Source organism: Magnolia sinica, chromosome 10 (genome assembly GCF_029962835.1).
Source record: "Magnolia sinica isolate HGM2019 chromosome 10, MsV1, whole genome shotgun sequence".
Classification (NCBI taxonomy): domain Eukaryota; kingdom Viridiplantae; phylum Streptophyta; class Magnoliopsida; order Magnoliales; family Magnoliaceae; genus Magnolia; species Magnolia sinica.
Genome location: NC_080582.1, coordinates 9,427,840 through 9,443,049, shown reverse-complemented (window position 1 = coordinate 9,443,049; position 15,210 = coordinate 9,427,840). Strand labels below are relative to the sequence as shown.

Below are 15,210 nucleotides of genomic sequence, written 5' to 3'. Positions count from 1 at the left end.
CATAGAGCTTTTCCGGTACACTCGTTACTGGAGGGGTCCCTACAGAATCGCAGTTCGTCCTGGACATGTAGGACATCTGATCCGCGAAAAAGAGGCCCCACCATCAAGATCACCCATTTCCTTGTGTGGCAAAAAAAAAAAAAAAAAAAAAAAAAGTACGTTGAGTGATGTCATGGAGAAGTTGATCTTCATGGTGGTCCCACCGTTTGCATGGCGCAGATGTTATGCACACTATTATTTACAAAATAAAAAATAAATAAAAATAAAAAGCCCGCCGGCTGTAGGGAATCATTTCTCATTTGAAATTTTTTGTTGTAAGCCGTTCGAATTCTTCCCCTTTAAGTATGGCCTACTCCCACATGTCTAACCCAACCCTTCTCTCTTTCACAGACAGACATACACAAATGGAGGAAGAACAAGGTACACGAACTTTCCCTCTCTATTTTCCATGAGCACGTATGAAAGGTTTTGTAACTGAAATCGTGACACGTCATTGGAGCCGTTAGATTCATGGGAACACGATAGTACAGTGAAATTAACGGCGAAGATTGTGTGGCCGCTGTTGTTGTTCCAAAGGTTCATCATGGCTTACCAGTATTCACCTGGACCTCTGATCACCTGATCGGTGAATCCAGATTGACCGTCCTTAGCGTCCTTTTGTCCATGGCCTACGCTACCAATACTCACAACGATGGAGCAATCTTAGCGATCTGATTGCTGGCATTGGAATGAATGGAACGGATCAACTACAGCAGGCTGAGTGATAGCTTAACATGCAGCTGCCCTTTCTTTCCACCAACATATCACTTGTGTAGGGCATCTGAACGGAGACTAAGGGCGGCCACCCAACGTTCTCATTAGGTGGGCAACATATATCCGTTGAATCAGAATGTTGGCCCTTAGTCAATGGAGTGGCCCACCTAATGAGTCGATGGAACTGCATTTGTGCAATAGCCAAAAATCAATTTAAGTCAGGTTGAATATGGAAATTTCCTGCACTGTTTAACTATTTATTTATGTTGGCGATCAATTGAAGGGTTAAGATGGCCATATGCAGTGGGTCCCACACGTTTGGATCATCAAACCATTGCACCTACTCATGCAAACCTTACATATTTATGACAGCGTGATGAGGTCGAGCACCATCTTCCCAAGGGATAACTACTTCGAATTGACAGAGCTTATCTGACTCCTCACATAACTACTCGAATCTATGAGGGAAAATAAGAAAATAAAAATTAATTGAATGATGATAAAAATGAATTTACAATCCTTTATATAGTCATACTAAACCGTGAAAGAAGTTTCAGATTCAGATGATGAATAGTTATAATCAAACTAAAACTTACTATAAAAAATAAAAATAAAAATAAAATGGATTTTCAACCATTGACATGATGGAATCTCGCAAGGGTGGGGTTTGGGTGGCTAAAGTACCTTCTCCTACTCAAAATCATATATGGTACGTTGAATAGCTCAATCCGATTTGCGAGATACGTTTCTTTCAAGGTTTTAACCATCCGGATCACTTCCGCCTCTGATCGGGCATTCTCTGGTCCATCTTTGACATGAAAATGTCCCCTACCGGCTCTACATCAGAAACGGATCGGCCACTCCCCCAGCCACCTGCCATTGGCCAGTGGCCGGTGCTTTGTGGGCACCATGATGTATGTGTTTCATCCATGCCGTTCATCTATTTTTATAGAAAATTTTATGATATAAAAGAAAAAATGAGTTATATATCAATCTCAAGAGGACCACATTACAGGAAACAGTGTTGAATAAACGTTAACCAGTAAAAACGTTTTGGGGGCCATAAAAGTTTTGGATCAAGCTGATATTTATTTTTTCCCTTCATCTGGGTCTTTATGACTTAATCAACAGATTGGATGTCAAATAAACAGTACAGTGAGCCTTAGGAGGATTTTAATGGTGGATATCCAATCGTTATTGTTTTCCTGTGGTGTGGTCCACCTAAGATTTATATCCCTATAATTTTTTTTTATCAATCCTAAAATGATCTGTAAAAATGGATGAAACACACACATCATGGTGGGGCCCACAGAGCACCAACCACCAGCCACAGGGCTGGTGTCGGGGGGAGTAGCCAATCCGTCTCCCTCTACATCAGTTTCTCAGTGCCTATCGAAGTATTTTTCATAAATTCTAATGACACTTACTTTGCAGAAAAAATCAACGACTCTCCCATCGAGCAAGTGAGGCTGACCGTTCCCACCACCGACGATCCAACGTTGCCGGTCTTAACATTTCGGACGTGGGTTTTGGGCCTCACAACATGCAGTCTTCTCTCCTTCGTGAACCAGTACTTTCATTACCGTCAAAACAGGATCTTTGTATCAGATCTTGTGGCCCAGATACTTCTTTTACCAGTCGGGAAGATGATGGCAAGGACACTGCCAACAAAGCCCATAAGAGTTCCAGGGACAAAATGGACATTTTCTTTGAACCCGGGACCATTCAACATAAAGGAGCACGCCTTGACGACCATCTTAGCATCTATGGGTGCTGGTTCGCCGTATGCAATTGAGATTATATCGCAGTCGAAGATTTTCTACCATAAGAAGATAGATCCATTGCCAGCTTTTCTGTTAATCCAAACCACTGAAGTAAGCCCCTCATGCACAAACAAACACTCTGCCTTTGTATGAGGGGTTTTTATGTTTCATCGATGCTTTACGAGTCATGGTTGGGTTTGTGATGAAGCAAGCTTATCGACATGAAATTTAGGGGTAGTTATCTGATAAAGGGATGGACGTGATGAGGTCGATCACGGTCTCGGAACTCACGTAGTTTCTTTAGACTCTCAAAGAGATTCCTTGAATTCACTAGGGAAAATAGAAAATTAGAAATAAATTCTAATAAATTCGAAAATAAATTGATTTATCGTAAAAACGAATTTAAAATCATTTGAATAGCGATATCAAACTTACGAAGAAATTTTAGAATCAAACTCTAACTCAAACTCCCTAAAAACTTAACTTATTATATGTAGTAAACTTACTATTTATAGATGGTCATGATTTCTACTAGTGTAAAAAATAGTAAGAATCTAATTTGACTTTAAGCCCTTTTCATGTTGCTCCTAAAGGTCAAAGTATTATGAGTTATGATCGAAATAAAACTTATTATAAATAGTAAAAATGAAATTAAAATGGACTTTTGACCATTGATATGATGAAATCTTGCAAATCTTGCATGGGCAACCGGCATAGCAGTATTAGTTGGCTAAAGTAGCTTCTCCTACCACAAAATCATATATGATATGTCAAAAAACTCATTCCGATTTGCAAGATAACTGTTTTAATGTTCCGAAGGTCCTAATAACTTCTGCCTCCGATCAGGCCTTCTCTAGTCCATCTTGGCCGTAAAAGTGTCCACGACCAGCTCTACATCATTATTGAAGTCTGGGCCAAGCCTGGCCCAAAAATTAATCAGGCCACATATTCCATGTCTAAGTAGGCCAAATAAGTCCAAGCTCTGGCCAGAGTCGGACCAGGCCCCGTCCTTGCCAGTTGCCTATCTTGATAAAATCTGATCAAGTGGAGTGGACTCGGCCGAGTTCACTGAGTACAAAATAGTATATAAATAATGTTGAGTTGTGCTGAGTTGTCTAGTTTAATTTATTTATTTTGAGTTGGGTCGATCCTTAATTTCCACGCCATGTGTACACGTGCAAGGCCATTTTTCTGTGTTTCCTCGTTGTAAAATGGTTGTGCGAAAGGAGAGTTGGTGGACAACATATCCCACCAACCAAACATTATACAAAATGTATTTAAAAATTTCACTAAATCACATCTTGGAATGTGTTTTAGATTCTCTCCCATTAGAGGAAAAACCCATTTTGGAATACTATTTGGATCCCGCTCATCATATGTAGACAGTGGGAGTGCGTGTGCACCGATTCTCAGTGCAACGTGTGCAAGGAAGTGATTCTCTAGAAATGCATATTTTTTCTCTTTCTTTCTTTCTTTCTTATTATTATTATTTTTTTCTTTTAAAAGGTAATAGGAAACGAAGTAGAATTTATTTTCATTCTTCCTGTTTGATACTTGTAGATGTTGGGTTATGGACTCGCTGGAATGCTTATGAAGCTACTTGTTGAATCTCCTTATATGTGGTGGCCTGATGTACTCGTCACTGTTTCTTTCTACAGGTCTCTCTCTCTCTCTCTCTCTCTCTCTCTCTCTCTCTATATATATATATATATATGGAAAAGGTTCTATGCGGTCGACCTCATGGGAACTTCCCATGAGGTCGAGTTGTGTGGGCCCTACCATATTTAAATCAAACATCAACACCGTGCATTTGATGGGTCCTTTTTAAATTATGGGATATACCAAAAATCAGATGTATAACGAAGTCAGGTGGGCCATACCATATAAAATCATGTGAAGACATGCCTAAAACATATAAAAACACTTGGTGGGGCTCACCTGAAATTTGGATGCATCTAAAACTTGGTCTGACCCCTCATCTAAGTGGGACACACATAATGGATGGGCTGGATTAGTGAACCACATGTTGATGGGCCGAAAATATTATTATGAATGTTTTAATGGAGAATAACCCCTTTCAACTTTTGTATGTGGTGTGGCCTATGAAAGTCACAGATTGACTTGATTTTTAAGCCCTAGGCCCACCATGGAATTGTGCATCTGACTGATGGGGTAGATGTTCAACATACATCATGCCTGGGCCCGCGCAGCTCGACCTCATGGGAAGTTCCCATGAGCTCGACCGTATAGACCAACATCCTACCTTGGGCTGTTTCTTAATTGGGCCTTATATTCTGGCCCAACATAGACCAACATTCTAAAATTAGGCCCAAGGCTAACAAGGTTGTAATTGTGGCGATGAACTGGGTTGGCTCGGGTCCAATACTAGCTCTGAACACTTTGGGCTGGACACGAGGTTAGCATAACAGCTTATAGACTATCCTTGGGTTTGATTTTGAGGCCCAATAACTAAACGGGTTGGACCTGGACTTAGCTATGTGCAATGGGCCATGTTACAACCTTGCCCCAATGATTCTCTCGCTTCTCAGTACAATAGTTCAGTATTGGCTCATTGTTGCATGATATCTGACAATGAACTTTTTTAATTCGTAGGGCATTAAACGAGGTTGAAGAAAGGCCCAAGGGACAATTAACAAGACTTCAGTTCTTTTTTCTAGTCCTAGTCTCAAGCTTCGCCTATTATGTTATCCCTAACTATTTATTTCCTTCTATAACCGCCCTCTCATTTGTTTGCTGGATTTGGAAGGATTCGGTTAGAGCCCAACAACTTGGTTCAGGTTGGAGTGGTCTTGGCATTGGCTCCTTTGGCCTAGATTGGTCCACGATAGGGGGTTATTTAGGCAGTCCTTTAGCTTATCCTCTATTTACGATCATAAACAAAATGGTTGGATTTTTCGTAATCTTTTACATAATAACACCCATTGCTTATTGGACTAATCTGTACAATGCCAAGCAATTTCCGATTTTCTCTGCGGACTTGTTCGATAAGAATGGACAACTGTACAACATCTCGCGAATTTTGGATGACAAGGAATTCAAATTTGATCAGAAGGCCTACAACGACTACTCGAAAATCAATTTTAGTACCTTCTACGCGCTTAATTATGGATTCAGCTTTGCCTGCATAACGGCAACTCTCTCTCATGCAGCTCTCTTCTATGGAGGGTAAGCTCGCGTTTTTTTGGGAGGTTAATTTACAAATTCCATACATGAGTACATGTGTTACAATGTGATGCATATGTGAGATCTGAGCTCTCAACAAGGTATACACGTGTCATAATGTGACGCGTGTGGGAGTTGAGCTTTCCATGAGGTGAGCTACACTGTTTAGATCTTGAATCCGGATCCTTTGATTGCCACAAACAGGAAAAACCTATTTTTTTGCAATGTGATTGGGCTACATCATCATAGACTGCATTTACCACAGTGTCAATAATGATGTGGACCAATCAATATGCAAGAAAACATGAAAAACATGTTTGTGGCAAGCAGAGAATCTGGATTCTTATATCTTTTTGGCATAAAAATCAGATCATAGATGAACATATGATCTATGTAAAAAGTGTTACCTAAAATTATGGCGCTTGCAGTAACGGCCGCATGGTTTTCGTTTTATTCTTTTCGTATATTATAGTTCGGTATGGAGGCAGCTAAAGGTGTCCCATGGAGACCAAAAGCAAACCGGTGATATTCACAATCAGTTGATGAAAAAATATGATCCTATCCCTCAATGGTGGTTTTACATAATTCTTTTTAGCTCGCTGGGTCTAGCATTTTTCACATGTGAAGGATTTGGAGGGCAACTTCAACTACCCTTTTGGGGGATTCTACTCGCAGTGGGTGTGGTTGTGATTTTCTTATTACCCGTTGGTGTAATTATTGCTACTAGTAATCAGGTAAATCTCTCTCTCTATATATATAGAATGGTCTCCTAGGAATCATCCCGTAGGATACCTTGGTGCGGTCAAAATCCCACCGCAAGAGACCTTTGTGCGGGTGCGGATTGGTTGCTGACAGGTTGAGTAGCGAGACTGCTACTGAAGTGATGTCACCAAATTCGGTGGCCCAACCATGATATATGTTTTGTATCCACCCCGTCCATTTTAGGGTAATATCCAAAGAATGAGTCACATCCAAAGCTCCAGTGGACCCCACCACAGAAAATAGTGAGGAGAGTGACGCCACCGTTAAAAACTTCTAAGGGCCACAAAAGTTTTTGATCCAAGCTCATATTTGTATTTTCCCTTCTTTAATGTCTTTGTTAACTTTTGAACAGGTTTGATTTTTAAAAAACATCATGGTGGGCCTTAGAAAGGTTTCAACGATGGGCATCAATCTTCCCACTGTTTTATGTGGTGGGGTCACTAAAGCTTTGGATCTGCCTCATTCTCTAGCTCATGGCTTCAAATAATATCTCCAAAACATCAGTATCTAATATAAATTACGACTAATATTACATAAAATCTTCTTGCAGTACCTTCCATTAAGTATAATTACGGAGTTGCTAATTGGGTATTTGTACCCGGGCAAACCAATTGCTAACATGGCTTTCAAATCTTATGGTGGGGTGAGCATGGGTCGGGCCCTGTCCTTCCTTTATCTTCTTAAGCAAGGACACTACATGAAGATTCCTCCAAGATCACTGTTCACTGTCCAGGTATACATAATTCACCATGGTTAAAAACATTATCATAAATTTCTATGTTAAGTTTCATGTACAAATCGATGTGTGGGGCCCACCATGATGAACTAGTGACATCCGGTCCATCCATGATTTACACCCCTGTTTCTCTCCTTGTCACCCAGAAACCAGGCTGATTCAAAACTCAGGTGGGCCAAACTACAATGAGCAGTTGGGATGGGCCGGAGTGTTCACCATTAAAAACCCTCTAGGTTGTATGTAGGGCCTGCAGTGATTTTTAATTCATCTAACCCATTCAGAAGATGCATCCAAACAGATGAATGGACACCAAAGAAATCAGGCCATTCCGAAACCAAGGTGGGCCACAACTTACTTTAGAGGTTCTAGACATGAATTTAAGTGGTGTGGTCCACATGAGTTTTTATACTGACCTGAATTTTGGGACACAAGGAAACTATGAGGGGGTGCATATGATGTACAGAGTTAGGTGAAACTTGGAGCAATATGCATGAGCTGCCTTACATGCGCCCCTGACCCCTCAAAGCTCTACCTAATAATGCTAACAGCTTGTTCCGTGGACACCTAAAAATGAGTTAATCTCATTTTAATTAATCCTAAATAGGTATTAGAGATCATGATTGTTGGTTATTAATATCATTTTTAATCCCGTTGAAAAGAAATATGATCTTTAATACATAATTAGGATTAACTAAACTAAAATGACTCATTTTTAAAGTTCTTTATAGTGAGACATGCTAATGCCAGCCTTGTGTTTTCTTCAATTGAGATAGATAGTGGGCATGTTGATCGCATCCTCCATTAACTTCGGCACAGCATGGTGGATACTCTCGACGGTGAAGCACATATGTGAACCGGACAAGCTGCCTCCAGGAAGCCCATGGACATGCCCATCTGAACGCGTCGTCTTTAGTATTACAACCACTTGGGGCATTGCAGGCCCATCCCATATATTTGCTCCATCCGGCCTGTACAAGTACCTCTACCTTTTCTTCCTCTTTGGCGCACTAGCACCCGTGCCTGTGTGGCTTCTCTCGCGTGCATTCCCCAAGAAGAAGTGGATCAGACTCATCCATGTCCCGATCTTACTGGGATCCACCTTATACATGCCCCCAATAAGGGCCGTCCATCATTGGTCCTGGTTCGTGGTAGGCTTCCTATTTAACTATGTTATATATAGGAAGTACAATAAGTGGTGGAGCAGGTACAACTATGTGTTATCAGCTGGACTGGACATTGGGATTGCTTTTATGGCTCTTTTGACAAGCTTTGCTCTGCATAATATCTACGGTGTAAAATGGTGGGGTTTGGAATTGGGGGACCATTGCCCTCTGGCCCACTGCCCAACGGCTCCAGGTGTAGAGGTTGTTGGGTGCCCGGTTTTTCATTGATTAATGATAAAAGAAGAATGTTTATTGATTGATATATAAAGTGGTCATCTTAGGATCTCTTGTATTCAATCTTTACTACAATCAGTGGCTCTATTTAGAAGACTCATAATAATATTTTTTCTTATTTTAGTTAAAAATAATTATGTATTAGAATTTTGAACCTAAAATTTATTATTTGAAGGCATCTTCCAAAAATCTCTAACACATCCTAAACCATTACAACTCATTGACTTTAATTAATCCTTCGATGGTTATGTCAACAACACATTTTTACATGTAACTAATGTAGCTTTTCAAAGTTTGCCTTGCTTGTGTGATCTCCCGACTCAGATCAAAGGGCTTATCTTCTTAGATAAAATAGGGCTGGGTCCATTAGGAAGAGGTCCTAGTAGTCAGTTTTGGGTTATTCGTTATTGCATAGTCATATGATAGGCGCCCCCTTTTGGTGGGGTGTCCGAAAAAAATGTCCAGTTTGTGTAAAGTTTTCTTTTTGTGAAATGAAAGCTTCTTTAAAATTAAAATTTCAAAAATAAAATAAATAGAGTTTGCCTTGCTTCTTTATGAAAACAATTTATCAATGTACTATGCTAGATCGAAAACACGCCTTAGCATAACTCTGGATTTGTCTTATTGCGTAGCTCGAGTTTAAATGCATATATTGTTGAATACTCTTTTCAACAATCTTGTTCCAGAGGATTTTCCATGATGGGGATTTTGGAGGGTCCCACATCCTCAATGAACCCATCAAGTAACAGTATGGAACACCAAACCATTGGCCCTTGTAATAGATTGCTTTTATTATTTTATTTTCAATGAGATTTTCTCAAAAATATTGTGAGAAAAAAATCTAAATATAAAATATATCTCGAGAAGTTCCCTCGTCGAGATTTCTTTCGGGAGATAGTGACAACCCATATAAAATAGAGGTGATTAACCTTATAAAATAAATGTTAGTCGGTATGAATCCTGATGCATTGCAGTTTGATGCATCGGGACTTTAGCCTCTGAATCTGTGTCATCTTTCAACAATCCAAACTGTTTATAGGACTAGATTCACTTTGTGTGGTTGAATTAAAGTCAACAAATTAAGGTCTCAATTAGATTGTTTCAGCATTTTTTAAAAAAATTTAGCTCGTTCGCTTTGAGTATGAACAGTTATCATAACCTTAGTATACCCAAAGGATTAAAGCATCCCATCTGAGAGGCTTTTTAGGTATCACTCTACAAGGGAGCCCTATCAAATATATAATTCAGGCTATTAAAAAAAAAAAAAAAAAAAAACCCCAAATCCAATAGCTAGAGTCCAAATGTATCTCATGATTAAAAAAGGTCCAGATGTAAGCAGACGTTGATAGGATATCTTAATCTACCGTTAATGTCCATTCTAAGATATTCTTAACTAGATCCATTGGGAGCATGGCGTGTTTTTTTGTCACATGGGATTTGGTTGGGGGTAGAAAACAAATATTAGTTTTTAGGGTTTTTATGCCAGAAGGTTTGCTAAACTACATAACATGCTTTTCACGGGATGCAAAGAATGAAATGCCCAAATCAAACTCGTCTACCTTCTTCTTTTTTTTTCTGAAAAATCCATCCATTGGTATAGTGCATTGATATAGAGTGGGTCTCAGACAGTTTCATGGCAAAGATGGAAGAGAGAAGGCCCAATCAGAGGCGGAAATGATCCGGACTGTCAGAACCTCAAAACAGTCATATCTCGCAAACCGAGATGAGTTTTTTAACGTATCATATATGATTTTAGGGTAGGAGAATCTGCTTTAGCCAACTAATCCCGCTATGTCCAGTTATCCGTGCTGGATATGTAAGATTCCATTAGATCAACGGTCAAAAGTCTCTTTTATTTTCATTTTTACTATATATAGTAAGTTTTAGTTGGAGTATAACTTTTGATCCTTTGAGTTGTAGTAGTCATGATCAACATGAAAAAGAGCTTAGAAAAGTTAGGAGAACAACATGGTTAGGCTAAATTCGACTATTACTATTTTTGGCCGAAAACCATAAAGTCTAGAAGGAATGGAGACCATCTATATATACTAACTTTACTATTTATAATAAGTCACATGTTTATGGAGTTTGAGTTTAAAACTCAAACTAGGTTTGATCTCATTATTTAAAGGATTGTAATTTATTTATTTATTTATTTTTTATCACCAATCAATTTATTAGAAATTATTTCTACTTTTATCCCTCATGGATTCGAGGAAGATGTGTGAGGAGTCCAGAGAGCTCCTTCAATTCAGAGTCGATATACCTCGAGGAAGATGATGATCGACCTCATCATGTCCCTCCTTGTGTCATGCATTGTGGGCTTGCACTGTGTGTGTGTGTGTGACATTCAACCTATGGGCAGATTGTGCAAGATCCAGAGGAGATCAAGAGGGCAACAGTGGCCCATTTTGAGTGTCAATTCGCAACAGAGGCAGGCATGATAGGACAGGATCACATTCTCTTAGTTATTCCTTCGTTGGTCACACAGGTGGATAACACTATGTTGCTGGCTCCCCCGACCATGCTGGAGGTCCATCGCGCAGTCCAACCATTGCCCACAGACGGTGCTCAGGTGCTCTTTTCTCCAGTTGCTCGGACATCGTTAGTACTGACCTGGCTATTTCTTATTTCTTCCAAGGTGGTAAGCTTCCTAGGGCTCTGACAACATCATTGATCAGGATGATCCCCAAATTTGCAAATCCATAAAAAAAAAAAAAAAAAAATTCAGATTATCGCCCGATCAGCCTATGTAACTGTCTTTACAAGTTCTTCTCGAAAATCATTACTTCCAGGTTGAGTCAGCTCCTTCCCTCCCTGATTTCGCCGGAACAAGGGACTTTCATCCAGGGCAGATCCATATCAGAAAACATAGCCCTCGCTCAGGAATTGTTTAAAGAGCTCAATAAGAAGTCTCGGGGTGGCAACATAGTGCTCAAGCTGGACATGGAAAAGGCATATGACAGGGAAGAATGGAGCTTCCTGAAGCAGGTTTTGAGCCATTTCGGGTTTAGTCTGATTAGGATCAATATGGTTGAGAATTGTTGGGTAAATTGGTTTTCAATCCTCGTCAATGGGCAATTAGCTAGTTTCTTCAAATCGTTCAGAGGGCTTCGCTAGGGAGACCCGCTATCGCCAAGTCTAAGTACTGAGTAAAGGGCTCAAGCAATGCCCCCCCCCCCTTAGCCTTAGGAGAGGGTGTCCACAGGTATCTCACTTGCTATATGTGGATGATACACTAGATGCTCTTCCTAAACGGAGGAAAAGCTTCGCTCCTCGCTAATAAGGGGTTGATGGATGCATACTAAGCGGCTTCGGGTCAATGTATAAACCTCAGGAAAAGTGCTTTTTACTGCTCAGACCAGATCCCGGTATCTAGAGTCAGAACTATAGAAAGAATCCTCAGGATAGCTAAGTCCTCCTCCCCGCTTTCTTATCCAGGCGTCCCAGTTGCAGCTGGGAGGCTGAAGGCAAGCTTTTTCCAGCCGCTTATATGGAATGTGGGGGCAGGTAATAGTAATTTGTGGAGCGTTAATTGGACTGGTTTGGTTCCCCTGCAACAGCTAACGAACACCCCAGTTCCAGCAATGTTGAGGTCGCTTAAGGTGAATGAGTTCCTAAATGTCAATGGCCCTCGTCCGCCGTCAGCAATTTTTAATTTTCTTCCCCTGGGCGTGGTCGATCACATTTTTCAAGGAGCCTTCTATATTTCCGAGGGGCAGGACACCCCCTTTTGGCCGTTCACCCCTTCAGGCTGCTTCTCCGTTAAATCTGCCTGGGCCGTAGGCAGAATGTCATCGGCTCGTAAAGACTGGACGCAGTGGGTGTGGCATGCGAAGCTGCCTCCACGAATTTCCCTGTTTGTTTGGAAAATGCTCCATAAAGCCATCCCAGTAGAGGAAGCCGTCCAAGCTAAAGGAATACAGCTAGCATCAAAATGTGTTTGTTGTGCTGATGGATCGAATCTAGGCCCGTCAAGCGAGTCCATTAAGCATCTTTTTTTGGAAAGTGGGCTGGATGTTGCTGCCTGGAACCATTTCGGGGTGGAATTTGGCATCAACATTATGGCAGTGGCGTCGGTTGAGGTCAGGCTCATGCAGTGGTGGAACTCCACAAATGGCAGTAAGAGCTTCTCTCTTATCCACAAGCTGGTTCCATGTTTTCTGATATGGGAGCTTTGGAAGACTAGAAACGCAGCATATTTCGACTGCAAAAACTCCAATCCAGCGGCGCTGATCAGGCTTGTTTCTTGGTGGATGTCCTCAGTAGCTGGTCCCGCAGGAGTCACCCACTCTGAGCACGCTATGGGCCTCCATCTTCTTCAATCAGTTGCACCGTATAAACCCAGAAACGCTTATTCTCCGGTCGTGGTTAAATGGATTAAGCCACTTGTTGGCTAGGTCAAGGTTAATGTGGATGGGTAGTCCAGAAGGAACCCGGGGAAAGCTGGAGGGGGAGGCGTGTGCAGAAATGATAAAGGTGAACTGCTCTTCGCCTTTTATGAAGGCTACAGAGAGGGCTCCAACTTATATGCTGAGCTTCGGGCGGTGTATGATGGGCTATTTCATTGCCTCAAGATGGGTTTTTCCAATGTGATAGTAGAATCAGACTCTCAGCTAGTGGTGGAAGTAATGAACGGGAGCGACATACTCGGGTATAAATGGAGATATTGGACTACCAGGATTAATAGACTCTGGACGATCGGCCAGGTACATTTCCAGCACATCTTCAAGCAAGGCAATGCTCCAACAGATTTTCTAGCACGCGTGGGCAATAACTCCCAATCCCCCTTTTTCTGTTCCAGGTACGCTGATCTCCCATTGCTTCTTAGAGGATTGCTCTTTCTAGATAAGGTAGGGCTGGGTTCGGTTAGGGAACGGTAGAGGAGGCTCGGGCCAGCTCCTAGTTTTTGTTGTTTTCCTTTGTTGCATCTTTTCTCCCTTCCCTGAGAGTCTCATGATAGATGTTCCCCAGGTCCATTTTTATCCTGGGGAAGTCCGAAATGTAAATTGGCCTCCTTGTGAAATACAAATGCCAGTGTCTTTAAATTTATTATTTTTTTAAAAACCAACCTATTCAACAGGTACACCTTATCAGATAAACTAAAAATCATGTGGATGCAATATCCGATAGGAGCAAGTGAACTTTTAGTTTTTTATGGGTTTTTTTTTTTCTTTTTTCTTTCTTTCTTTCCTTAAAAATAAAAATAAAATAAAAAAATAAAAATAAAAATAAATAAAATAAATAAATTTACAATGGTTGTGGTTCACTATTGATTGGATATCCTTCAATTGTTACTTATCTGATTATCATAACGGGGTACCACATGTTGAAAGAGTTTGGTGTCATATGAACAACATGCTGACCTCACAATCCTTAACTACTCTTCCACTCTTTAGAAAAAGAATGGATAACTATTATAAAAAATATTGATTAAAAGCATTTTTAAATGAATACACACACACACACACACACACACACACACACCCCTAGATCCATAGCTCAACTGGTAGACTAAGTGGAGATACCTTTGTTTCAACACTTGAGGTCTTGGTATCAATCCCTAGCGCGATGGCTAACATGGAGTGTGTGTACTGACATGGGTGTGTACTAACAAGCTGACCCATATATATATATATAGAGTCATGCTCCCTTGCGCACCTACGCACGTGCGCACCTTTGCACACGTGCCATGGGTGTCTAATCTGAACGGTCCATGTGATGCGGAATCCCATAAAACCTCACGTGACAAATTTTCACCCTGATCTAATATTCTAGTGGGCCATAGCAAATAGAAATGCAAATCAAGGGAGGAAACTGTTTTCATTTTTCATGGCCCATCAAAGTTTTAGATCAAAGTAAAACTTGGGCTTGGGGGGTTTCAGAAGGTGCTGCTTCACATGAACGGTTCAGATTTTGGATCCACATCATGTATGATGGGTTCTCCAAAAAGTACATACGAACTAGTTCGCAGGTGAGCGTTTCCGTGTATGTATATATATATATATATATATACAACTTGCATTTTGCCCTTTTTGGGAATAGCCCCATATCGGAAAGGAGATATAAAAAAATAGTGTTTATATATGAGATGTGAAGTACTTTTATATTTCTTTGGTTGATTCGTGGAGTATCGAGACCCGCTCGAACGGATGGGCTCGAGCTCGATCACAGTCTTGGGCTTGGTTTGATGACATGAGCATGTGAGGCAGTGTGGCTGTAGAGGCACTAGTGGTACACTTTTCACTTCACACACTCATTGTGTTGCAAATGGGTCACTCCTTCGCGATCTTACATGAACTAGTACAACGGGTAATATGGGACAAGTGGCTGAAATGAGCGAGTGGTCTGAATGAAACCTCTGTGGATTTTATAGAGGCTGGAAACTAGTCATTGGAGTAAGGTGTAAATCCTCATGCAATATACGTTTGTACCATGCAGAAACTGCTGCATGTGGCTAGCCCAATAGCCATAAAACGGCTAGCCAGTAAGTCTAAACAGCTAGCATGCAACAACAATTATCCCATATGCACAACAGTTAAAAACTGCCAATAATAGCTAGTTTTTCACCAACAGCCATAAAACAATCATATCGGTTTATGACCTAGACGAAAAC

At 40.8% G+C, this 15,210-nt stretch overlaps 2 protein-coding genes across 2 annotated transcripts; both read left to right on the top strand.

Moving 5' to 3' along the window:
- The first annotated feature begins 404 nt into the window (after positions 1-404).
- LOC131217320 (oligopeptide transporter 5-like) lies at positions 405-8,666 on the top strand. The gene is made up of 7 exons (XM_058212232.1): positions 405-420; positions 2,188-2,627; positions 4,077-4,174; positions 5,130-5,702; positions 6,172-6,433; positions 7,012-7,194; positions 7,971-8,666. Exons 1-7 carry the CDS (start codon positions 405-407, stop codon positions 8,586-8,588), a joined length of 2,190 nt encoding a protein of 729 aa, XP_058068215.1. The 3' UTR covers positions 8,589-8,666.
- A 2,368-nt stretch (positions 8,667-11,034) lies between these two features.
- LOC131217319 (uncharacterized) lies at positions 11,035-13,477 on the top strand. Its single transcript, XM_058212230.1, has 4 exons — positions 11,035-11,198; positions 11,390-11,585; positions 11,960-12,930; positions 13,024-13,477. The coding sequence occupies exons 1-4, from the start codon at positions 11,035-11,037 to the stop codon at positions 13,475-13,477; spliced, it is 1,785 nt and encodes a 594-aa protein (XP_058068213.1).
- The last annotated feature ends 1,733 nt before the right edge of the window (positions 13,478-15,210 follow it).

What these genes read in the sequence shown, in the direction of transcription:
- LOC131217320 (XM_058212232.1), top strand. An exon ending in GTCACTGTTTCTTTCTACAG is followed by an intron (nt 4,175 to 5,129) that starts GTCTCTCTCTCT and finishes TTTAATTCGTAG; the next exon opens with GGCATTAAACGAGGTTGAAG. An exon ending in GCAGCTCTCTTCTATGGAGG is followed by an intron (nt 5,703 to 6,171) that starts GTAAGCTCGCGT and finishes CGTATATTATAG; the next exon opens with TTCGGTATGGAGGCAGCTAA.
- LOC131217319 (XM_058212230.1), top strand. Translation starts at nt 11,035, where the DNA reads ATGATAGGACAGGATCACATTCTCTTAGTTATTCCTTCGTTGGTCACA. An exon ending in TCTCCAGTTGCTCGGACATC is followed by an intron (nt 11,199 to 11,389) that starts GTTAGTACTGAC and finishes CATTACTTCCAG; the next exon opens with GTTGAGTCAGCTCCTTCCCT. An exon ending in CTTCTTCAATCAGTTGCACC is followed by an intron (nt 12,931 to 13,023) that starts GTATAAACCCAG and finishes TGGGTAGTCCAG; the next exon opens with AAGGAACCCGGGGAAAGCTG.